Below are 27,112 nucleotides of genomic sequence, written 5' to 3' on the forward strand. Positions count from 1 at the left end.
AAGTCCTCTCTCACCTGGACTCCTTATCCAAGGATTGTTTATACAGCAACTCACCCAATCTGGGGCTTCGAGATCGGTTATTCTCTTTTCCAACGAGGCCAGGGTCACTGGCCAATAACAAATATGTTGTTCCTGCCATTTCCAGCATAGTGGCTGTACTTCGTGACACACTTCGGTTTTTCTTTATGTAATTGTTATATGATTTTTAGGTCAAATGAAGGCGTGATTGTTTTTAATCCAAATGTTGTTAGGTCTAGTCTCCTGTTTTGTTATTGGTAAAATACTTTGATTGTTATTATAGTTACAGATGTTGTTTTTACTCACGCATGATGAAATGATCAACAACTTTGTAAATTGTTTTGATTCACGTCAATAAGAGTCGTACGAAAATGTATATTCGAGAAGATGCTTCGAAGTTGTAGGGGAAACCCTTGCTTGTTGACTTTATTTTGTCGTGAGAACAATTTTAATATTGGTCCATATATAAGACACACTGAATTATAAGGTGTCCTGTCTATTTTGGACAAAATTTAAGACTTTTAAGTCAACAATTTCATGGCTCTCTTGAGTTTCCAGTTATTTCTACAACTCTGATTTTTTTTCTCTGATAGTGATTGGAACAGATACTTCTTTGTCACAAAAACATTCATGAAGTTTGGTTCTTTTATCACTTTTTTATGGGTTAACAGGAACATTTAGCAACACAAATTAACAATTTTGGTGACTTAGAAAGTTGTATCAGTGAAATAAGCTTCATAGCATGGCCTGTTAACTTCTTGTTAGTGATTGAGTATCTACAGCTGGTGACTTCTCTGAGGCCATTTAAATAGGGCTCATTGGATGCAAACGGCCACAAACGCTACAATGGGAAAGTCGAAGGAGCTCAATATGGATCTGAAAAAGCAAATCATTGACTTGAACAAGTCAGTAAAGTCACTTGGAGCCAGTTCAAAGCAGCTGCAGGTCCCAATAGTTTGTAAGTATAGAGTGCATGGCACTGTTTTGTCACTGCCACGATCAGGAAAAAAACACGAGCTATCACCTGTTGCTGAGATAAAATTGGTCAGGGGGGTGACTGTAACAGGAACAAATCCTTTCGAGGTTCTGAACATGGATTTCATCAAACTGAACCAAATAGCTGGACTCGTTGAAAGAACCAATGGAACAGTAAAACTCAGACTCAGAAAAAACATGGAGAACACAGGAAAACCATGGCCAGAATGCCTGAGTCTGGTAGAAACCTACATTAGAATCATTCCAACAGCACAGGGATGCACACCATTTGATGCAGTGAACGACAGACCCTTCCACTTAACAATGTGGGAAAAAGATCTGGTGGTAGAAGAGAAAGGAGAAATAGTGGCACTGACAGAGGCATGTAGACTATTCCAAGAACAAAACGTGACGGTGGAAAGACACAGCCCAATCCCTGCTGAATTCCTAAGAGAAATGCAAAATCATGCCCCAGAAAAAGAGAAACTGCAATGGGAAACAGAAGGAGCCACTCAACACAGGAACGGACTCTATGCAGTAGAAAACAAGCCATGCGTCCCACGATCATTGTTTGAAGTAATTGCCAAATTGAGCCATGTGAGGAGCCATGTCTCAACACGAGGGATGATCAGTACAGTACAACAAACAATGCATGTTCCCAGAGGTCTCCAAACTGACTTCAATTTTTTTGCAGAAACTGTCTCAACTGCTGTAGACACAACTCTCAAGGCAATGAACGACCCAAGCATGGAACAAAGCAAACAGGAACATATCCCTTCGAGGTTCTGAACATGGATTTCATCAAACTGAACCAATGTGCTGGACTCGTCGAACGAACCATTAGAACAGTAAAACTCAGACTCAGAAAAACCATGGAAAACACAGGAAAACCATGGCCAGAATGCCTGAGCCTGGTAGAAACCTACATGAGAATCATTCCAACAGCATAGGGATGCACACCATTTGAGGCAGTGAACGACAGACCCTTCCACTTACCAATGTGGGAAAAAGATCTAGTGGTAGAAGAGAAAGGAGAAACAGATCCCCTCACTAAGTGGTTTTGCAAAATGTTCCAAGGAAGGACTGTGATAAATGCAAATCATCTGCCGACATCTTCTCTGTCTCCCACAGGGGAGGCGGAAGGGAACAAGCACAGCCTCTTCGTGGCCCCTTCCATTCAACCAGACCCCTGGGCGAATGTGCTTCGTCAGGCGCGCACCCCACGACTCGGACCATCGGCCCGGTCAGGGAGCTGACGCCACCGAGACTCTGGAGTCTCCCCCCCCTCCCTTTTTTGAGATGGGGGGCCTGGTATCCGGTACTGGCCTCCCGCCTCCTCCTCCTTGCCGGAGATGTTGAGATGAACCCGGGACCTGACGGCGATTGCCACCATTGCCACCGTCCGATCCGTCGCGGCCAACCTCCGCTCTATTGCTCCGCCCTACCTGCCCCGCCCTAGGCCACAAACAGTCGGCGTGCAGCGGCCTCTCCCGGCAGTTGCAGACCGGCCCTTGGAGGTGCGTGGCCCACGGAGGCCAACCTCCCGGCCCTCCCCCTTCGGGAGGGTTGGTTTGTTGCTTCTGCAACATGGCAATCAAGACCGGGATCCGCTTCCTCGCTTGCACAAAAACCAGTTGTGGAGCGATGACCCACCGCGCCAGGCGCTGCCATGGAGACACCCCCGAGGCGTCCCCATGGCGATGCCCCCTGCACAGGCCATCTGACAGCTGGTCCCGCCCACAATGTGCCACCACCCCGACACCGGCTGCCTCCCAACCTCAACCCGACCCTCCAAACCCCCTCCTACCCTTCCCAAAACCAAAGACGGACATCCCCAACGTAGCCAAGAGATCTGTGCTGCACATCTTGCAGTGGAATGCAGACGGCCTGAAGACAAAGTCTGCCGAGCTGGAAAAGTGGTCGAAGGCAAATACGACATCTGCTTGATCCAGAAAAGCAAGCTGTGGGCCAAAGACTCCACTCCGACCTTCCCGGGATATGCTGTCGTCCGTGCCGACCGCCTCAAAGACCAACCCGGGGGCGGACTCACGAAACTGATCAAAGAAGACCTCTCCTTCATGAACCTGGACGCCTCCCTGCGGGGCCTCCTGGAGTCGTCCACGATCATGGTTCGTGTGACCCGGCACCGCTGGTTGACGGTGCACAACCTCTACGCACCCCCATGCAGAGATCCGGGACGAAACTCCGAACTGGACCTTACCTGGATCGGGGCAAACACCGACGTGATCATCGGCGGTGACCTAAACACCCACTCCGGCCTTTGGGACTACAACCAGCGAAGCGACAAGCGTGGGGCCGACATCGAGGACTGGCTGCTGAGGAACTCTATCACACTCCTCAACAACGGGTCGGCAACAAGGGTGAACCGAAGCACCGGCGGGCTTAGCACACCCGACCTCATCTTTTCCCACCCGCGGCTCGCCAACCATGCCTAATGGACTGTTGATGACGACCTTGGATCCGACCACCTACCTCTGTCCATCTCAGTGGCCTGTGTCGTCCGCCCTTCGTGCCCGCCCCTACCAACAGCACCACAAAGACGTGGAACCACAAAGACGTCGACTGGAGAGGCAAGACGAGCAACACCTGGATGTCGGCTGACGTGAGATCTGCTATCAAAGAACGCAATCGCCTACGCCGCTCCGTAGGCACCCACAGAAAAAACTGGCTAGCCGCTTGCAGGAAAGTGAACTCCCTCACCCGGTCGGCCAAGGAAGCAAAGTGGGCTGCCCTATTGGAGGAGCTGGAGTTCAACCCGGACACCAGCAAAACGTGGCGATTGATCCGCTCTCCCGCAAGCTGAGGAGCTGCGAAGACCAGATCCTCCACGTCACGCAGACCATTAGCGACGGTTTCCAACAGAATAAACCGCTCCGCGGAGTGATGGCCCTGCTGGACTACAGCAAAGCCTACGACCGTGTCTGGAAGGAGGATCTCCTCCTGACGGCGCTGGACGCAGGCATGCCAGTCCAAACTGCCCGGTGGTTAAAGATTTCCTCTTCGACTGCCGAGCCAGGGTTCAAATAAACGGGGAGCGGGGAAAGTCTGTTCCAATGCGCCAAGGACTCCCCCAAGGCTCTGTCCTTGCACCACTCCTCTTCGTGTTATACATCAACAACCTCCGAAGAGTCACCCCAGCAGATGTCGACATCGCACTTTATGCCGACGATGTTGCCCTGCTGGCACAGAGCACACGCAAGGAAGACGCGGAGGCGGCGATCCAGAACACAGTCGGAGCTGTTTGCGAGTGGAGTTCCAAAAAGAAGATGACGTTGAATGCCTCGAAGAGTGAGGTCACCTTGTTCTCATCCGACTCAGGGGAGGCTTCCTGGACCCTGTCAGTCACTGTGGGAACAACGAGCCTGCGCCCCAAATTCTTTGGGGTAAAGCTCGACAGGTGCCTGAGTTTCAGGCCACACGTGAAGGCCGTCACCAAGACAGTGGCTTCCCGAAACCGCATCCTTGCCTGTCTGACCACAAAAGACTGGGGCTGGCAAAAAAACAGTCTACGCTCTGTCCACCTTGCCCTTCAGCGGAGCGTCATGGACTTTGCACCCCAGCATGGCAGCCCTTCCTGTCGCAGTCCCGACTTGACGACCTTGGTCGCGCCCAGAACAGTGCCCTGCGCATCGTGACGGGCCAACTGAGGACTACACCAGTCGAGGCACTGCAGCTAGAAGCGGGCATGTGCTAGACCAAGTTCATGTCACCAAGTGCGCCGAGATCAGACAAGTTCCTTCCCAATCATCGACAGTCCTGGACCAAGTAAGGTGGCTCTGCGGATGGCAAGTGTATATGACCATCCCCGCCAATACAACTGGGCTCTATGTCCCTACATCGGTATCCGACCACACATACATTCTTACAGCAGACTCAATTCCAACAGTCGACGCCAACCCTCATCTACCCACCAGGGGTCAACGACGAAGCCTCGATTTCCGCCCACATGATTCAGTGTGGGGCTCGGATGTCCCCCTCGAATACAAACACTGGTCAGTCCCCTCCAAAACCCCGATGGCGCTGTTCCCCTGGGTAGGAACAGTGACGAACACCCTACGTCTAGAAACCTTTGACTGCAGATTCCAGGCCTACATCAACGCATCAGTCCGACTGCAACAAGGCCGAGAAATCCAAATAACTGCCATGACCCAGATGATTATCCAGAACCGCCTTGCCTCGACAGAATAACCGCCCAGCAGGGAGGTGTGTGTGCCATGGTAGGAGACTCATGCTGCACCTTCATCCCTGCCAACGCATCCCACTCAGTCCACGATGCCTTACAAACTATGAAGAACATACAGAACGCTATGACCAAAGATCCAGTTCCACAACAAGGATGGCTTGACTGGTTCCTCTCTGGCTCATCATGGACACATACTCTTTTGAAAGCCCTAGTACCAGTCGTAACTGTTATTGCTCTCGTGCTTGTTATCCTAACTCGTTGTTTGCGCTGCTTCCTAGCTTTAATCAAGCGTACCATTAATTCCACAGTCGAACGATGCATGAAACCCAGCTAATGCTAACTCGTATTTACATGCAACAATCCATATCCCAATCTGACCTTGATGCTGTACTACTGTCTGACACTGATTAATATGTTTTTCCTATCCTGAGACACGAGGTACCCTTCCTGGTCGGTCTAAACTACCGTTTGAAGTCATTTGTGAAGAATTTCGTTCAAAAGCAGCGTCGCTAACAAACGAGGTTCCGATGTGTTTATACTCACAAACAGGGGGGATATGAAAGATTAGATAAAGTTTCTTTGCAAATGCTTGTTCATATTGCATTAGTTTTTGTAAGTATAACAGCATCGTAGTCATCCTTATGGCTGACATGTCAGCATAAACACCCAACTGTCTGACTGAATGATCAATCTTAGTCTTCTGATTGGGTTGACATGTCAGCACAAATACTCAACTGTCCGACACTGATCAATTACTTTTTGCCCTGCAAATGACTGAAACGTATCTGTCCAAAGTCCTAGTGACAACGGTCAGTTTTGCCTGTATTTAAGACACACTCACTGGTCATTCGACTAAAGTTGCAAGAACATCGCGCTGAACAGGACTCCACTGTTAGAGCTGTCACTCCACTTTGCAGTTCGGTAATAAACCTATTTCCTATTTAAATTGATCTCACTCTTTCTAGACCTGCTTCTGAAGTTGTATTTTCAGACCTATCACTGACGATTCAACCAAGAATCACCAAAAAGCAGATCTGCCAAGAATTAGAAGCTGCTGTAAAACAGGTGTCAGTGTCCACAGTGAAGCGTGTTTTGCATCTCCATGGACTGAGAGGCTGCCATTCAAGAAGGAAGCCCTCGCTCCAAAAGCGGCACCATAAGGCTCGACTGAAGTTTGCTGCTGATCACACGGACAAAGATATGACCTTCTGGAGGAAAGTCATGTGGTCAGACAAAACAAAAATCGAGCTGTTTGGCCACAATGCCTAGCAATATGTTTGGAGGAGAAAAGTTGAGGCCTTTAAACCCAAGTACACCATACCTACCGTCAAGCACGGTGGTGGTAGTATTATGCTGTGGGGCTGTTTTGCTGCCAATGAAACTTGTGCTTTACAAGAATTAATAGGGTAATGAAGAAGGAGGATTACCGTCACACCCGAAGATTGGGTCTTGGGCGCAGTTGGGTGTTCAAACAGGGCAATGACCCCAAACAGACATCAAAAGTGGTAATGGAATGGATAAATCAGGCTAGAAGCCCTGAATTAAACCCCTTTGAGAACTTGTGGACAATGCTGATGGATCTGAAAATACAACTTCAGGAGCAGGTTAAGAAAGAGTGAAATCAATTTAATAGAAAATAGGTTGGTTACCAAACTGCAAAGTGGAGACCTGTTCGGCGCGATATTCTTGCAGCTCTCTGTCGAATTAACAGTGAGTTCGTCTTTATATAGGAAAACAGGGCATAGCATGGTTTCAATGACAACGACTGAACTCTGGGCAAAGTTGGATAAATCAGTGACAGGTCTCCATGGCAACGGCCAAACTTTGGGCGACGTCCGGTTAATCAGTGTGAGGTCTCCATGAAAACGACCAAACTCGGAGCAAGTTTCTTATGACAATGATGTTTCTATACTTACAAAAACTGATACAATATGAACAAACTATTGCCAAACGACTTTGACATTTTATCTTACAATATTATCTTACAAATGCTAACCAAACAAGTCCATGTCAGAAAGGCATCAAATTTAACTGAAATGCACCAATTTTGTAAAGAGGAGTGTTCAAAGATTGAACCAGAAGCTTGCCAGAAGCTTGTGGATGGCTACTAAAAGCCCCTAATTGAAGTGAAAATGGCGAAAATTGACATGGAAATGTTACCAAATATTAGCGCTGGTGTATATTTTTGACCCAGCAGATTTGATAACTTTTTTCTGTTAACCCATAATAAATTCATAAAAGGACCAAACTTCATTAATGTTTTTTTGGCAAAGAAGTATCTGTTCCAATCACTCTATCAGAGAAAAAAATGAGTTGTAGAAATAATTGGAAACTCAAGAGAGCCATGACATTATGTTCTTCACAAGTGTATGTAAACTTTTGACCACAACTGTATATTATAATCAACAGCGCTTCATCAACTATACAGATGAAGCCCTCAGGGCGCTCAGTGAACAGTCGCATGAAATATCTAGGATGACGCTGCAGAATTGTCAGGCTTTAGATTGGATTTTGGCTGAAAAAGGAGTATGTAAAATGATTGGAGTTCAGTGTTGTACTTACATTCCAAAGAATACAGCTAAGGGAAGATCATTTACTGAAGCAATGGCTAGAATTAATGAGCTACGTAAGGAAGTAACTGAGAATACGGGGCGTGACGTGTGGTCATTCGATTAGCTAAGCTCAAAATTAGAGTATCGGGGCGCTGGTTTGGCAAGGATCGGAATAATTGTGATAATGGTTCTGACTATTATATGCCTTTTGCCTTGTTGTGTTTACCCTTCCTTAAGAAACTCCTAAATAAAACTTGCAAAGCAGATGACGACAGTTGCGGTTTCCAAGGTGGCAGTGGCACAGCTGGTGCAGCTCGTATACAGCCTGATCTGTTTCCAAATTCAGGTGGCTTGGAGGAAGGGGACAGCGACTTATTTTCTAAACGGCAGATCAAATCAAATCAAATCTTTCTACGACACTGTAGTGTATAAAAAGGGCCAGAACCACTTCTACCTACGTAGGTGTCTATGGTCCTTTGGAGTGTGCAGGACACTGCTCAGGACTTTCTACAACACTGTGGTGGCATCTACAATGTTTTATGCAGTGGTCAGTTGGGGATGCGGGAGCACGGAGAGGGACAAGAACAGGCTGAATAAGCTGGTCAGGAGGGCCAGCTCAGTTATGGGCTGTTCTTTGGACTCTGTGGAGGAAGTGGGAGAGCGGAGGATGCTGACCAGGATGATGTCCATCATGGACAGCACCTCCCACCCCCTGCATGAGTCTGTAGAGTGCCGGCAAAACTCTTTCACCAATAGACTTCTGCACCCTCATTGCAGTAAGGAGAGCTTCCGCAGATCCTTCCTCCCATCAGCTGTCATGCTCTTTAACAAAAAAATGGCTTTAAGACCTACCATATGTATATGTGACAGGGTAAAGTGAGTTAAGTTATAAATGAGTGCATGTGTTATGTAAAAATGGTTTTGGGATTGGGGATTTATCATTCTTTGATTATTGATGCCTCCAGCCAAATAGCAAGGGTATAGAGGGGTACTCGAGTTGTTGTGTAAAAATGGACTCACGTAGCTATCACGTGGTAATCACGCAGGAGACATGCAGGAAACATGCAGGAGACATGCATATCAAAACATGCATTGTGGGGTCACATTATAGACCACCTGAGAAGGAAAGAACAAAAGACAAAGAAGATAAAGGTATGTCTGAGTTGTTAATATTAAAAGAGGGGATAAGGATGTTGTATGAAGACAAAAGACTGGGGTGGAATAGACTTTTTGGGGCCAAGCAGGCAATAGATGGTGAACATTTGGCCTCTCTTGAGCGGGAAAAAATTCTCAAAAAGGAGCTTGAATTGCTGAAACAAGAACAAGCTAAGCACAATGAAGAGAGCGATAAGCTAAAAAGAGATTTGTTGGAGCAGCTCTCTGCAAGAACTGAAGCTATGGAAGACTACAAAGCTGAAAGAGAAGCCTTTCAGAAAAAGATTGCCCATCTTGAGCTTCAGTTTGAACAAGCTGAGCAGCAGAAAGCTGATGAGATTAGAGTACTACAAGAAGAGCAAAAGGCTCTGGAGAAACAGGTGGACATGCTTGTTGTGGAGAAGGAGAAACTTTTTCAGGCCAAGCAAGCAACAGAAAGAGAGAATGTGGCATCTCCTAAGATGGAGGAAGTACTGAAAAAGTAGCTTGAATTATTGAAGCTGGAAAAAGTTACATTCTTGAAAGAAAAGGAACAAGAACAGGCAAGTGAGAGGTTAAAGATTGAATTGCAGGAGCAGCTCTTTACTAAAAGTGAAGCTGTGCAACACTACAAAGTACAGGTTGAAAAGGCAGAAGTCAGGGAATTGTCCAGTGTAGAATCAACGAGAGCTCTGACCCAAGATGGTAGAGATACTGACAAGTGTCCCCTTGAATGTCAAAAATCTAGTGAATTGATTCCTACTCAACAGACCAAGGCGAGTAGATTCCCAAAGGTCAAACCAAAGCCAAACCTTCGGACATCAAGAAACGTACAAGCTAAACCTCCGACCACAAAAGAAATGAGCTCCTCTTCAAATCTTGAATCCACTCACAAAATGACAAATGAAATGGAACCACAACCAACTGGGACCCTTTGTCTTCAAAATCTAAGTCGAACAACCACTTTTGACTTACCTGTTACACCTATATTGAGCATAGACTTGACTGACATACCTCCAGAGAAACTTGCTGCAGTAGACACACTTGAAAGTGATTGTAATGCAGAAAAACAAATTGAGGCAGCCGTCTCAAAACTACATGATGGAGTTAGGCCAGAAAGAGGTAAAGGGCGTTTGAGAAAGAAACAGCAGCTGGTATCTCATCAGGAGTCAGACAAAGACAGCGATGACGAATATGACTTCCACGATGAGCTCCGCCAGCTACATGAGAGAGGTACCCGAGAGATGGGGCCTGAGCATATTCCACTGCCAACGGACCAGACACTTGAAGTGAGCGGCCCTACTTCCGGACCAGTACAAGTAGAAGAGGACCATCAGCTGGAGGACCTGCCTGGTGAGGGAGCAAACCCTCCTCTTGAAGGTCCTAGTGATGATCAGTTATCAGAGACCTCCCCGCCAACCGCCGTGACGGAACCTGAGACGCTGACTGACGAACGGCCAAGAAGGGAGAGACACCCACCACGACGTACGACCTATGACCAGCTTGGTGTCCCCTCCTGTTATAGTACCCAGTCACCGCAGCAGCGGCTACCTGTTTACCCTGCACCAGGAGTGGCCCCTTGGTTAGTACACCTGCATCCATATTACCTGCAGCCACCCTTTATTTATGGACTCCAACAAGCTTGAGCCTACAAGAGTGACGTGCATGATGCGGGCATGGACTGTTACGGACTGTGATTACAGTGCCCATCCAGTAAACGTGGACCGTACGAGTTGTGGATTATATTTGAATTGTGGCCCTTGCCGCCTGGACTTTAATGAGCATCGGCTCACCAAAGTGGATATATTTGGGAGTACATTAATGTCGGGACGATATTTGTTTTTGTGGGGGAGAGTATGACAGGGTAAAGTGAGTTAAGTTATAAATGACTGCATGTGTTATGTAAAAATGGTTTTGGGATTGGGGGTTTATCATTCTTTGATTATTGATGCCTTCAGCCAAATAGCAAGGGTATAGAGGGGTACTCTAGTTGTTGTGTAAAAATGGACTCACGTAGCTATCACGTGGTAATCACGCAGGAGACATGCAGGAAACATGCAGGAGACATGCAGCGAGCATGCGGGAGACATGCAGATGATGCGTGGGGGTCATGTAGCGGGGTGTAGTTAAAAGAAGAGGGGGTTTTCAGGCATATTACTAAAGGTTTGCTTGAAGTAAACAACTGGACCTGTCTGATTATTTCCCCCTGTCTTTTAAAGGCAAATACATTGCCCGGAATTCAGGGGTGCAACATATACATGTACATCTGTGTGTATGTATGTATGTATATATACATTTATATACAGACGCTCCCCTAGTTACGAACATTCGAGTTACAACGGTACATGCGAACATGTCTGCGCATTGCGTTTATGTCGAAAAATGTTTGCAAGTTCGATTTTGTATTGCGCACCTTTTTCCGCCGCTAATACCAACAGCTGGCGCTGTGATGACGTGTAAGGTCAGAACGGAGTTGGGACATTGCTTCGACGGTCATTCTCCTTGCCAGTGAAAATTAAAGAGGGCTGTCTTTTCTTCTTATTTGTACATGCATTTGGGAATGACTATTGGTGAACATCAATGAATAATCAGCAAGATTTCACCTGCACATTGTAAGGGAGTCCTGGTTTGATAAAAAGAGGCGTAGACACCAGGGTTAAACTGTATGGTGATTTGATGAATTTGACTGCAGAAAAGTCTGCCTCTTGGCTGATCCCACCTTAGGCACAGAGAGAAAAGAGGGTTAGTAGAATGTTTTTTAGTGTGTAGGTGTCGGGCAGCATATATGTGTTTTCATGTACCAAATTCCTCCTCAAGCAGCACAGCAATATACAAGTACTTCCCAATCAAACCATTAAGGTCTTTAGGTCCGTCGTGTCTGGATAAAACCTCTTCTATGTTTACACAGACGTCCACCTCACCTGATGATGACAACTGAGCATACACTTACATAGATTTCCACAACAACAAAAAATCAACAGGAAGAAAGAACTAGAAAATCTTACCCTCTCTCGAGTCACAGAGTTTGGAATGATAATCGGGGGAACATTTTGGCTCACATAACCAAAGCGCAGGAAGACTTCAGCAAAAGAGACCGGTGCCCCATGAAGATAGCTGGAAGCAAGGTAAGGGCCACAGCATCAAAGGGAACAGAACAATCAAATGCAAGGGGTACCAATGAAGAAAGATGAGCCATTTCCTCACTTTGCCTTCACTTTAAAGCAGAAGTCCCTGAAGTTCCTACGGCTGATGTAGTTCACTCCTGGCTGCACCAGGATGGAGAACCTGGGTAGAACTGAAGAAAAAAACAAACAAGAAGACAACCATAACTGGTATCAATAACCTGGATACAAACCTGAACAATAGGCATGAAATTGGAACACATACTATAGACTTGTAGAGTGACCACAGAGCATAGTCTATGAACAACCGACCTTAGAACGTAACCATGAAATAGGCAGGTTGGTATTTTGCTGGGGTTGAGCTTGTGGTGATGCAAGTGATTGTCCACTAGCACACCTCTCGGCTGATCATCGCGAGAGGTAAGCAAGTGATCTCCACTGGCTTCCTTTCTCATCTGCTCGCCAGTTTGATTTTCATGTTATTTTTTGTCATTGAATGGATTAAAATGTATTCCAGTGATTCCTCGAAAATTTGTGGATTTTCTCCGGGTACTCCAGTTTACTCCCACAAAATGAAATTATGGATGCTAGACTGGTTGAACACTAAATTCTTCTGTTTATGAGTGTGAGCGTGAATGATAGTTTGTCTTTTTGTGTTTTTTGATTGGCAGGCAACCGAGACATAATCTATCAATAAAAGATCAAGGTTGAAAATAATTTGGACTTGAGTCAAGGGAAGTCCTATGTCTCGACAAGGGGGGTGGTGGCCTTGCTACAAAGGCACTACAAGGCTTATGGTTTAAATCTATATGCATACCTACTTATCCATTTCAAAAGATACATATAGATTTTATTGAATTAAGTAAGATATCATTCCACGATATGGAATTCCAGAAACCATCTATAGTGCTAATGGCACCCATTTTGTTAATAAAATAATTGCGAAATTATTGTGCCTACCATCCACAATTGGCGGACCTTATATGAAGTCCTGTTTGGTAGACCTTACAAATTGCTATTATTCACTATACATTGACAATTGGATGATAAGGCAAATCTAGCAAAAAAAAAAACACACCAAATTTAGGCTATCAGAGGGAGATTTTGCTTCTCAACAGGAAACGGACGAAGTGATGGTGATTCTTGAAGACTGGGTGCTGATATGCAGCATAAAAGAAGAAACATCGGAGCAACGCAAAGTGGGAGGGTCCATGTTACTAGAAGGGGGACACGGATGCACCTTTCCCACAGTAAGAAGGTTGTCTAAATTGAAACGTTCCAAGAGGAAAACTCCCTAAACAAAGCCAAAACGTCATGTTGAAAACAATTATTGCTTTTGGGGCAATCAGATTAATGATGATTATGATTCTATTCCTCTCCACAGTAGGGTTGTTTTCTCCAGTTGGAGAGAAAGGCGGAGGCGTTTCAATTGAGGATACACCTTCTTATGGGAGGGTAAACCGAGAAACATTCACATTTGATTAACATTACATACTAAATCAAATTTCCAGACATGCACTCGAGATTGCAACGTCCCGGTTGCCATACAAGGGATCAATCTATGGTGGGAAATGTGTGGTACATAACAGCCCAATATTGGAGATTGGGAAAAGCCTTGTTGAAGAAATTGGTCAAGATTGGAAAGCTTGGACTGACATATTAACTTGTGAAATTTATTTCTGAAACAGGGATTTCCCAAACGGGGGATAATTGGGTGCTGTTAATGGAGTGTAAAAAGAGGGGCAAGCACTATGTGGAGATACTTTGGTAAAAGGGTGGTCTCAATTGAAACATTGAGGGGATAGGTAAGATAAAACTTTCTGACTTAATTAGAAACACCAATATTGATTGAAAAGATTCTTGCTCAACAAGCAATACCATAAAACTATAGGGAATTCTTTTATATTGGGTTTGAACAAACTACCAGACAAGGGAAAATTCGAAGTCATTTTTCGACGGGGGCGCCTGGATTCTCGACGGTTGAAGACTTATCCTGCTGGAGGGAGACATCTGGTGTGATCTCGGGTAAGTCCACATTATTGTCCGCATATTTTGACGGAGGTTCCAAATGCGTTAAAGGGGCATTGAATGTGAAGGTCCATTCTGGGTAATGTGACTCGCGTCCTGGGTGACGGCGATAAAATCCCTGTGTTTATACTAGTCAATGGCAGGTACATTTTTGGGGCACTTTGCTGGAAAGTGTCCTGTGTCTCAAGGGTAGGCACGAATATATTGTAAACGTTGTATGGTGTTTGTGTGGTTTCTGCAGTAAAATTAAGATAAGCCTAGGAAATACAATCGAAGGGGTAAAAACAAAAATATTAACTGTGTGAGGCACACAAACTCACTACAAAAAAGTAAAATATGGGAACACGTGTTGTAAGGCGGGTTTGGATGACGATCCAAAAATACGTCTAACTTGTAAGGATTGGAAAAATTGGAAAGACAAAGCGCTTTAAAATATTAGACAGCTATATTTATGGGTAAATAAATATGGGTTTGCTGGCCAGCTTAAAATGCATAAAATGCAGGATAATATATGCACTAATGCATAGAGGTAATATACATATATAAATAATATGTGAATGGATAAAAGTGTAATGGCTTGTTCCACAAACACTAATGGAAATAAGGCCGGGGAGAAGTTAAAAATACTATTTTGGGAAAATAGTGGGTGCTCCCTCGGATGACGGGGATATATTTAAGACCGAGGCGGCGGAAAAGTACTGTTTGGTAAGGAAAAATAGCGGGGCCTCATCGGCTGACGGGGAAAATATTTACCGAGATAGGTGACGGGAGCGGAGGAAGTTTAACAAAAATAGAGGGAGAAGAGATGGTGTAAAGTTCGACAAAAATCAGAGATAAGTTGTAAAAAATGGGGGTATATATATTACATGATTACCCAGACTAGAAGGTCTCTGAAAACAAGGAATGTCGGCTTAGAATGATTTGGAATGTGGATTTTGGATACGAGAATGTTGAGCTAGAAAATTAATTGAGACACTGGTATTTGATTTGGTTAATCCAGGTATGACGTTTTGTGATTACAATTAAATTGGGTTTTTTTGTGATGCTGGGGCTTGTATAACAACAATTAGAATGGTTATTTCCAAGTGCTGGTGGTGCTTTCTTAATATAACCTATATGTACTGTCAATTTACAGCAATGTAATGGCTTATTGCAGCTTGGCCTGGTTTTGATCCTGTCCGCTAGCGGGAAGATGGTGTTTAAAAAGACAAAAGAATATATACAAAATGGTCATTTAAATGTTTAGCAGGGAATGTCACCTGTGTTTTTTATTATACTCTAGACTTGCCAAATGATGTGTCGACTGCGGGAGAAGCGCTCTGGTGCAGCGGCTGCTGATTAAATGGGAGTGAAACATGTGGGCCGCGGGGCAGACGATTTGACTGTGTTAGCCTTTCGGGAGCGTGCGGACCGTGTAATTTGACCAAAATTTTGTGGATCCCTTCCGTGAAGACATTGCAATAATAATAATAATTGGCCTTGGGGGTGCTGAAGCAAACTTGAGGGCAGAAAATGGGTTTTTGCCATATTGTTGTGCTTGCAGCATACATATTCTGAATATGGGGTCTTGGAAAAATATTGTCATGTAGTTGGATAACGGAAGAGGAGTTAATTTGACTTTTTAATGGTTGTCTTCTCTCAAAAGCGTTGAATTTGGGCACAGGAAAAAAAGAGGCGACATTTCAAGTGTTGACTCGCTGGTTTGTAAACAGAAGATAACAATGCTGCTTTCGCAGCAAGAGTAGAGGTCATAGTTAGCGGCTTATGGCGTTTTTTGTTTGGACTTTTCAGAATAAGAACGATACATGGTCTGCAAGGAATGCAAGGTTATGCGAATGCTTTCACATTCATTTTTTGGGTTTTAAACAGAAATGTATATTAAGGTGATAGAAAATCTGTTTAGTAAAAGGTTGATTTGGTAAAAAGCTTTGGATTTGGGAATAGAGCAAAAATAGTCATTTTGGAACAATTGTGGATTTTAAAGTGCTCTTAGTTAAAGGAAACTAGCTTTTGGAGGATAAAATAATATTAATACTATTTCTGAATAGTTTGATTGTTCAAAATACTTTAATCCAGGAGGTTGGCTGGTTAAAGAAAAAACAAGAATGGAAAAATTTACAATATTATGGTATATTGGCGACAATTTGAGGTTTTTTAAAACATTAAAAATTGTACTTAGAAAATGCCTAACAAAAGGTTGATTTCCTTAATTTAATTGTGGAAGATTTTTGTTTTGGTAACAGGGAGCTATGGGAAATGACTCTTGTCTTAAGTAAACATCATATGAGGTGATTTACAAAGTATATCTTAGGTATTGAGAGTTATTTGGCTGTTAACGACATTAAATGGGAAATTAACAATGCAATAGTGGCATGAGAAAATTCATGGCATTCATCCAAATAATTAGGTGAATTGTAAATGAAATAATTGGTTTAGGATGAGCATATTTTCCCTAAGACTGGAGTAACATGGAATGTTTTTCAAAGTGCACTTGAAAGAACATTGTCTGTTGTCCTGGCGGGATGAAATATGCTTTGGATGAATTAATACAACCAAATGATGTTGCTTTCTATTGCTTTAAGGGCATGCAAATTAAGAGAACATTAACTTAAAATTCATAGCATTGCAATGATGGGGTTAATACGCCTGAATGTTACAGTGATAACGAGTGGCAATAGCAAGCTTAGATAAGGGTTCTCCAAATTCCAAAATCTGGCTTAGAAACAGGTTATGTTAGTCACTTTGGGTTTTGACAGGATATGCCGGTGTATGAATTCTGGCATATTTTGGGAATTGGGGACCACATATCTAAAACAAATTCGAGACAAATGTGTAAATAGGCTCTATTTGGCGCTGGATGCTCAAATTCTAGTGGGGCCTTTCATGTTTTGAAACGAGTTGTCTATGAACAAAATGGGATGGATGGGATTTTTTTGGGAACAGCCTTGTTGCAGAAATTGGTCAAGATTGGAAAGCTTGGACTGACATGTTAACTTGTGAAATTTATTTCTGAAACAGGGATTTCCCAAACGGGGGATAATTGGGTGCTGTTGATGGAGTGTAAAGAAGAGGGGCAAGCACTATGTGGAGCTACTTTGGAAAAAGGGTGGTCTCAATAGAAACATTGAGGGGATGGGTAAGATAAACTTTCTGACTTAATAAGACAAGGGAAAGCAATGCCTACGCTGTCACACACATGGAACTAGCTGTTACAATACGCAGCAGAAGGAGCAACACCTCGGTACCGCCGGAGGTTTGGAGCTGGACAAAAGTGCTGGGAGAAGAGGCAACGGTTCTGACCAACCATTCCATCGTGGGATGGGATGGAAGAGCTGTCGGCCCCTACCAGCAACGGAGTCGAGGTTTTCTGCCCTGCTGCTGTTTTCTTCAGCTTCAGACTACTGAGTGACTGTGTGAATAAGCTTGCAAGAGCGACTCTGCATATTCTCCACCTCGGTCACAGTCTGCAGAAGTTCCCCATCTCGTGGAAGACTTCCTGTGTGTGGTTCCAGTTTTTGTCCAACTTTACAAGGTCTTTTTGAGTCCGATTCAGATACCGCAACCAAATTGGCGCTGTTTAAGCGGCAGCCGGTGGCTGCGGTAACTCCGTCCACTCTTGTTTTTTGTGTTTTTGCTGCTATTATGTTTTAATGATTTGATGATTACATTTACTTCGATTTGCTTTGTACTTTGTGCTTTTGCTTTGCTGTTCTGTGGGGTTCCAGTTTTTGTCCAACTTTACAATATCTTTTTGAGTCCGATTCAGTTACCGCTACCAAAATGGCGCTGTTTAAGCGGCAGCCGGCAGCCACGGTAGCTTTGTCCACTCTTGTTCGTTTTGTGTTTTGCTGCTTTTATGTTTTAATGATTTGATGATTCCATTTACTTTGATTTGCTTTGCACTTTGTGCTTTTGCTTTGCTGTTTATTCTTTCTAATCACCCTCTTCCTACTCCCACAATGTCCGGGATGAATAAAGTTATCCAATCCAATCCAATCCAAAACTATAGGAAACTCTTTTATATTGGGTTTGACGTCTCCAATGGTTTCAATTGAGACTAAACCATCTTACAAAGGATAAGAACAAACTACCAGACAAGGGAAAAAGTAGCTCGGATCTAACAACTCCCTCAATCACCATTCTTTTGGGGAAAAGTGTTTTTACAAATGAAAAACGTGTCCTACTTATACAGAAAAAATATTGAAACAGTGTCTATCCTGTTACGCAGTAAATAGGAAGTCAATTTTTCCACTGTTTAATCATTTTACCTGCTTAAACCTTACAGGGCATGGTCTGAAGCTGGGGGCGATAAATGAGACGTGGTGTACCGGCGTTCTAAAACAAACTACACCCCTGATACCACGATCTGGCCTTTGGTGGTGGGGTGGTAGATACATTATACGACTCCTGCCGAAACGCGGCAGGACTAGGTACTTTGGTCTCACTGCTCTTACCGGTATCTGTTTTTCCATCTACAGTGGAGGAGATACAATTGGCTGCTCAGAAATCTTGTGTGGTGAAGGGTCCCTCCCGACATCGTCGAGCGGCATGGAGGGAAGGAGATCCAACATACATTGATGCGATTGGCATCCCCCGGGGCATCCCTAATGAGTATAAGCTGGCTTATCAGATCGCAGCAGGATGGGAGTCCAAAAACAAAAATGTGGATGAGATAAATTACCTGCATTACAATGTCCAAAACCTTGGAAATTATACTGAACAGGGATTTGTGGCCATAAAGGAGTGACGGGCAGCTACCAGTCTGATGGCGTTCCAGGATCGCATAGCGGTAGAGATGCTCCTAACGGAGCAAGGGGGCGTGTGTGCAAAATGTTTGGAAAACAATGTTGCACCTTCATACCGAACAACACGTCACCCGATGGGTCCTTACCCAGAGCCATTAGTGGCCTGCAGACCCTAAAGCCGCAATATGCAAAAGCAGTCTGGAGTAGAATTATCCGCTTCACACACTGGGGGTATAGGACCTTTGGAAAATGTAAGGATTTGGCCCAATCTGTTGTGTTCTGTAGCCATATATGCTCCTACCTTGACATTGTATGGGTGTTGCCTTATCCCCTGTTTGCGCTCCTTGCTAAGCCGACTTATAACTACTGCAATTGCCCATACAAATTCTAAATTACACTAATTATATCTCTGCTTATGAAACGTACCAGGGAAAACAGCGAGCTCCAGGAGTACGGTAATTCCGGGGACCAATTGGACGAATATGATTATGTTCTTTCTCTTTCAGACCAGCCATGGGAGTAAGGAGTAGGCGGGAAAAATCACAGTCACCCGACATTACCATTTCGTGATTACTAAGAAATGATTAATAACATACATATTATAAAAACGGGGGAATTTTGGGTTTATTCTGTATTACTATTATACATATGTGTAGTAATTCATTTCTTTGTCAAATCATCAAGAGTCTTTCTATTGTTCGGCTCGAGGTCATAAACTGCCGCCTAGTCCACTCTCACATGGACTTCTCCAAGGATTGTTGACGCTACATCTCACCCAGTATCGGGCTGTGAGGGTTGTTGATCGGGCAAGGACTCGGGATATCTTCCATTTCCATAACAAAGATGTTGTTTCTGCCACGTCCATAACACTCGTGACGCACTTCGGGCTTCTTTATGTAATTGCTATATGATTGTTAGGTCAAATGAAGGCGTGATTGTTTTATCCCAAATGCCTTAAAGCTGTACGCGAAATACGGTTCGAGAGGATACTTTTGAAGATCTCCTCCCTTAAGGTTTCTTATCTGTGATCCAATCTATTTAATTAAATGTCAATACTTGAATAAGATGTCTGCCTGCAGTTATTGATAATTACAAAAAAGGGTAATTATTAATGAACCTATCACATGTGGTCTATATAAAGACTGACCTAGTGTTCAATCAGAGAGAATTGCGAGGAAGACAGGCTGTGAGAGGTTCACAGCTGTCGGAGCATTCTCCAACCATCCTGCAGTCCGGTAATAAACCTATTTCCTATGGAAATTGAGTCGAGGTTTTGGTACACGGTCGATGGACGCCGGTCGATTGGTCGCCGGTCGATTGGTCGCCGGTCTTTTGGTCGCCAACCTTTTGGTCGTCGGTCTTTTGGTCGCCTGGAAGGTTATTGATAATTACCATTTAAATTGTTGCTCAAATTTCCTAAATACAAACTGTGAATTACTATTTAGTCATACTTAATGTCCTAGTAATTATTAGGCTAAAGAAAAGCTCAAAGTTTCCCGGATTTTTATTGTTTTTTGTTGGAGAACTTGTTAAGACCCTGACTGATTTAGCTTCCGAAAGGGACAGAGCATGTACAAATAAACTCTTATAGACACACGTCACCTCAGTGAAACTGCTCATGGCCATTGTTGGCTTTTATTGATGTGTGGACCGTGTTGTTTTACCTTGTTTTGTTCCCGGTCTTCTTCTTGGTTGCCAGTCCTTTGGTCGCCCGTTGTCGCCGTCCGGGCGACCAAAGGACCGCGACCAAAAGAGTGGCGACCAAAAGACAGCGACGAAAATACAGGCGACCAATCAACCGCACACACGAGGTTTTATAGCCATAAAATAGTTTTTGAGGGTTGGATTGATTTGATTCGTTGAAGGCGCTACGAGAAAATGCATAGACCGCCACTGTTATAAATAGTCTGGTGTTTGGAAGTGTGCAATCCTACCCACCCCTCTTTCTGTCTCTCTAGCTGTCTCTTTTCCCTTTGTTTGTTTCCTGTCACCAGTCGGCAGGCAAAGAAGAATTAAGGCAGCACGAAATGCGCAGGATAAAAGAAAATAAATTTGATATGCTTAGGCCCATGTGGAAAACCAAAGTGTGAAAAAACATAATGCTATAACTTGTGGAAAAAACTTTGAGTGGTCATAACTGGAATGGTACACATGAAGTTGAGTTAGTTTATACCAAGAAATAGTAGAATTTGTGCTCAAGCGGCAGTGGTCAATGTTCTGGTGCGGAGTGGTTAAGTGCTGTGGTGTTTTCTGTGTGTGTGCTGTAAATCACGTGGAGCAGTGTTAAAATCTTTGCAGAAGGTTTGAGCTTTCTCCATTCTGAAGATAAACTGTCAGGGGACGTGGCAAAGCTCCCCTCCCTTTGAGGAAGCATTAGAAACAGAAGATGAGCGTGCATTTTTATTTTGTGTATGGCCGGCGTGAGGGAAAGCCGAATCAACCCTGTGCGTACAGTTTTATTGACCAAAGCGTTTGAATTGAATGCATTTTGTTTTAACAGCCCACTATCCAGCTTGATATAAACAGACAGTCGGCATTATAGTTTGACGTTAATCAATTGACACAGAAAAAGCTAGTTGTTTTTTCCAAAAGATAACTGTGCAGCATACTTTATCAATTGCTTATTAACCTGTTATTGGGAACACATTGCAAAGATGGCTTATTTTGGGAGTCAAATCCTTAATGAAGAAAGATGAAATGGAAGTCATTTGTAGGAAATGGGCCAAGCGTACAAAGAATTTAAACCCCTGCGTAATATTGATGACTATTAGCATATCTACCGATTGCATAAGCATTGAAGAACTTATGTCAACTAGATAAGCATTCTTTCCATTGCTTTATAGCCCTACAAATTGGGGCAAGTTAGACTTAAAAGTAAAAAAATTGGCTTTGCATATACAGGGATTAATCCGCTAAATCTACAAATGTGAATACAAATGTAACGATTAGCAAGGACATCCTTAAAAGTGGGGAATTAACAATTCTCCAAGATCCAAAAACAAACAAAGACAGAGATTGTTATTGTACATTATTTAGGCAATGGCACCCATTTCAAAACAAAAATTAAATTAGCTCTATTTTGCGCTATACACTCAAAATCAGGCAGGCCTTTCATGGCGGACCTAGCTGCTAAACTGAGGAAACAACCGCACATTGAGCACCTCCTTTGAGTATCTTTTTGATCAATGGCAGATTCAACACCCACAAAATGGACGATTGGGAACTTCAGCTTGCAACCAACAGCTTTGTCCGGAATTGCAACATTATTCTCACCACGGAAACGTGGCTACACCTGCAAATCCCTGAAGCCGCGGTATCGCTAGCTAGCCGCATGCTACACCGACGCGATCGATCGAAAGAATCCCGAAAAAGCAAGGGGGGGGGGGGGGGGGGGACTGTGCGTGTACAGACCATCTGCTATTGGATTAAGAACTTCTTAACCAACCGTCCACAAACTGTTAGACTTGGTCCCCACCTCTCTTCCTCCATTACACTGAGCTCTGGCTCCCCTCAAGGCTGTGTACTGAGTCCTCTTCTGTATGCCCTGTATGTTCACATACGACTGTACACCAACCCACCAGTCTAACTCCATCATCAAATTTGCTGGTGACACCACTGTGGTCGGACTAATCTCAGGGGGGATGAGTCTGTTTACAGAGATGTGGTTAAAAAAACTGTTTGTGGTGTTTGGTGAACAGTCTCACACTAAACACCACGAAAACTAAAAAAATAATCCTGGACTTTTGCAAACGCAGCACATATCTGACTCCACTCCTCATAAGTGGAGTATGCCTATACCAGGGTCCAGTACTTCAAATTCCAGGGGTCCACGTCACGGACAAGTTCTTCTAGTCTACCAACACCACGGCAGTGGGGAAGAAGGCCCAGAAACGACTCCATTTCCTGAGGGTACTCACGAGGAACAACTTGGACACTAAGCGTCTGGTAACCTTCTATAGAGCCACTGTGGAGACCATCCTGGCATACTGCATTACAGTGTGGTACGCTGGAAGCACATCATCAGACGGAAAGGCCATGCAGAGAGTTATCAACACTGCTCTCTGCCCTCACTGTTTACATCGCCAGCTCTCACTACCTCAGCAGAGCCAGGAACATTGTAAGGGGCCAATACCACTCTGGTCACAACCTGTTCCAGATGCTGCCCTCTGGCAGATGCTACAGGTCTCACAAAGCACAGATAAATAGACTTGAGGAAAGTTTTTTTCCCACAGCCATCAGGACTCTGAACTTGCGTTAGCACGACACACAATCCCTTCTGCACAATAATTTGGGGGTGTGCAATAACAATGTGCAATATCTTAAATTGCGCAATATTTTAAAATTTACCTAGCCAGGATGTGATGTTTTATACATTTATATTACTATTTATGTTTATTTTTTACAGGGAAAACGCACTTTATGGAGTACCACCACCAATTTCGTTATACGCGGCTGTGTACGATGACAATAAAGGCTTTTGATTGATTGATTTGATTGACTGTAGAAGATAACAGCATGTGTTCCTTAGCCCGGGTCAAGCTGACCCTAAATATACTAGACATTGCCGAAGGATTGCAGATGTCCCAGACATGAAACGCAAATGTGAAAGGCGGCGGATGTCCTTCACTGTACTTCTTAAAATATGCTCAGATGTTCAATAAAGTGGGACTATGTTCCTGTCTCACTGCTGTCCAAGTGTGCACTCAGTTCGAGCTTCAATAATTGGCGTCAGGAAATCGGGAGACGAAGTGGAAGGCATCGAAAGCTGGCTGCTTGGGCATACACCGAATTGCGAAATCAACGGCCCGTGAAGAGGTATGAGTTCTTACCATCTGATTTGCAATATGGTGTCTGTGTGAGTGGCTGCGCTGATGCAGTGTTTCTAAAAACCTTCCAGGCTAAAGAACCTGCAATTTCAAAAAGATAGAAGACCAGACCCCACTCGCACGAACACAAAAAGTCTTCATGTGTTTTATATAATAAAGGACTCGAGTCAAAGCTGTTAAAAAGCTGACTGGAATTTCATTGGAAGGAAGAAAAATAGAGAGAAGTTAACCCGTGGCCGTAATTCCGGGCTGTTTGTCTCGTTGAAGAAACTTCAGTGCTTTTCGTCTGGAAGCTAATACTGTGAACTGGTTAGATGAAGCCAGCGTTCACAAGTTAATTATAGCATCTGTTTGAATGTTATTTTAGGTTTAGTGCCCCGGTAGAATTGAAGTCAAAAGTACGCTTCAGGGGGAAGCACACTATCAATCCCTAATAATAATTTGTGGGTTCATCAAACCCGCTTATCAGAATTCAAGCCAATGCTGTGCTTCAAATATATGTCATGCGGTCGATGAGGACAGACTAAATAATAAATATAGCTATTAAAATATAACAATCCTCGAATAAGAGTTTAAGTTACCATGGGCGCGGAAGTTGCTAAACGCATGCACGTGTGGCAGAATGTGCGTCTGTATGTGTGAGTGTCCCTGCCAGCTGAGAGACAAAGAAGATTTAAGGTGTGAAACATATCGATGCGCGCCGTAAAATGTATAAGATGCTTTTACTGTGTGGAAAATAAAAGTGTTTAAACATATTGTTGAAGCTTTGGAAAGATGCTGTAGTTGTAAACATAAATTGAATGCTGGTTAAATTGTGATACAGGAATTTGAGCAAAAGCGATCGTATTGATTTCATTTTTGGTCAGTGAATAGAAAAGATTTTTGTAAGTGAATGGAAAATATTTTGTAAGGGAGTAGAAAAGATTTTTGTAAGTGAATGGAAAATATTTTGTAAGGGAGTAGAAAAGATTTTTGTCAGTGAATAGAAAAGATTTGTGCGAAGAGTTGACTTGAGGGACGTAGAGTGGAGCTAAATATTTTGTGTGCGAAGAGTTGTCTTGAGGTGTGTAGAGTGGAGTTAAAACATCGGCAAGAATCTCGGAAAGTGAAGTGTCTGGTGGGCAGGACAGCGCAGAGTGTACAGTGGGGCAAATAAGTATTTAGTCAACCACAAATTCTGAAAATTATCCTACTTGAAAAGATTAGAGAGGTGGTCCTGTTTTTCCTTGGAAGATCCCTACCCACTTACTCAAAGAGAGGAACTATTTTGAGCCAAATCCCCCCCCCCCCCCCCCCCCCCCGCCGCCTCCCGACCCAATCTGGGAATCACTGCCAATGTATTGAGATTTACCATATTCCCTGATCTCAAAGTGTGTTGTGGCTTTCGTGCTGAAGGGATCCAAGTATGAGGCTTCAATAGACCAGCTTCCTAACCTAAAATGACATCAGACTATTAATTATTAAAGTGTGAGACCTAAAAAGATTCTGATTCTGGCTCCCGGATAAGTACTTGGGCCTGAGGGGGATTTTAAAGGGGTTCTGCAAGGATACGATCCCGTTGTTCAGGTCTAACATCTCCCGCACATCCACAGTCTGATGGTCAGGATCCTGTTGAGTAGACCAAAACCAGAACAAAAACAACACTGTCAAATCATTCAGTCAGGAAGTGATTATATCCGAACATTATTTTAAAAAGTGAACCATTGATTGATACTGATAATGGCACCCAAATTGTGTTAACAAAATAATTGGCTGAATGGACCGAAGGTTCCATATCTCGTTTTGAAATCACTGCCTACATAACGGGTAAAACAGTACAACAACATATGGAAATACTATTTAGTAGACCCTACAAAATGCCATAATTTACTGCACGATTGGAACTGGATGATAAGGATAATCTGGCTGACTGCATAAAAAGGGAAATCTTTAAGAGAAAGCATTGAATTTGGATTGGCAGAAGGAGACTGTGTTTTTCAACAGGAAACGGACTGGACCAACGGTGGTGCTCAACCTCAAAGTAAAGAAGAAGAAATAGCACTATGTGGAGCTACTTTTTGCACTGTAATAGGGTGGTCTCAGTTGAAACGTTGAGGAGACGGGTAAAATAAGCTTTCTGATTTAATAAAATGCGGGAACCACTCCAATATTGATGGGAAAGATTATTGCTCAGCGAGCAATACCATAAACTATAGGGAACTCTTTTATATTGGTTTTGATGTCTCCATATGTGTTGGGTTTATTCTGTATTACTTTTATAATAGTCGTATTAATTCATTTCTTTGTTAAATCATTCTCTTTCTATTCTCTGTATTAATTCCTTTCTTTGTTTAAATCATTCTCTTTCTATTTTCCAAGTGTTGCGAGGTCACGCCAAGTCATCTTTAACCTGGACGGCCTGTTCCAGGATGGTTATACAAACAATCCACCCAATCTGGGTCCTTGAGATTTGGTGGGCCCTTGGTGACGAGGCCAGGGCTATTCGGCCAATAACAAGAATATTGTTATCGTTATGTAACCGTACACTTCAGGTTTTTCTGTATGTAACGATTATATGATTATGATTATATTATATGATTCTTAGGTCAAGGAGGTTGTATAATTACTCTAATCTAAATGTTGTTAGGTCTAGTCTCCTGTTTTTGTTATTGGTAAAATACTTTGATTGTTATTGTAGTCCCAGATGTTGTTTTTACTCATACGTGATGGAATGATCAACAACTCTGTAAATTGTTTTGATTCATGACCATAAGAGTGGGACGAAAACGTCTATTCGAGGAGACGTTCTGAAGTTGTAAGGTGACACTTGCTGTAACGCTCCCCTCCGGAGGCTTTTATCTGTTGTATCCATTTCTATTTAATTAAATGTCAATAATTGAATAAGATGTCTTCCTGCAGTTATTGATAATTACGGACGAAGGTAATTATTAATGAACCTAACAATATGGAAAGGTGAAAGCGCTTCAATTGAGACTAAACCATTTTACAAAGGGTAAAAACAAAATACCAGACAAGGGAAAATACGATCGAATATAAAAACTCCCTCAATCACCATTTTGTTGGGAAAGTGTTTTTACAAAAGACAAGGTGTCCTGTTTGTAAAGAAAAGCTAAAAAATATTAGAATAATGTCTGTCCTGTTACGAAAGCAGTAAAGGGCAAGTCAATTTTTCTGCTGTTTAACTGTACCTGTTTGAACCTTACAGGGCATGGTCTGAATCTGGGTGCGGTAGATTAGACATGGTGTGACAACGGCCTCACTGATTCCACGTTTTGGCTTATGGTGGTGAAGTGGGGCAAATAAATTGCATAACTCCTGTCAAAAGAAACAGGACTATGTGCTTTGGTTTCATTGTTTTTACCAGTATCTGTTTTAGAGTGGAGATATAATTGGCGGCTCAGGATTTCGGTGCAGCGGCTGGCCTCTCTCGACGACGTTGAGCTTTGTAGAGGAATGGCAATCCGACTTATGGGTTGGTTTGCCAAATTGCAGCAGGAGTATATTTTTC

The 27,112-nt window shown here is 43.5% G+C and overlaps 1 protein-coding gene across 1 annotated transcript in view; it reads right to left on the minus strand.

The window, feature by feature from the left end:
• The window catches only part of LOC144195144 (complement C5-like), a 61,645-nt gene that overhangs the window by 21,098 nt on the left and 13,435 nt on the right, over positions 1–27,112 (minus strand). The window contains exons 6-11 of the mRNA XM_077714561.1: positions 25,115–25,212; positions 24,956–25,038; positions 12,088–12,178; positions 11,889–11,997; positions 11,685–11,817; positions 11,487–11,602 (exon numbers count right to left, since the gene is read on the minus strand). Of these exons, the coding sequence (XP_077570687.1) occupies positions 11,487–11,602; positions 11,685–11,817; positions 11,889–11,997; positions 12,088–12,178; positions 24,956–25,038; positions 25,115–25,212 (630 nt within the window). The remainder of the gene's footprint in view (positions 1–11,486; positions 11,603–11,684; positions 11,818–11,888; positions 11,998–12,087; positions 12,179–24,955; positions 25,039–25,114; positions 25,213–27,112) is intronic.

The sequence above is a fragment of the Stigmatopora nigra genome, chromosome 4, assembly GCF_051989575.1.
Source record: "Stigmatopora nigra isolate UIUO_SnigA chromosome 4, RoL_Snig_1.1, whole genome shotgun sequence".
Taxonomy (NCBI): Eukaryota; Metazoa; Chordata; class Actinopteri; order Syngnathiformes; family Syngnathidae; genus Stigmatopora; species Stigmatopora nigra.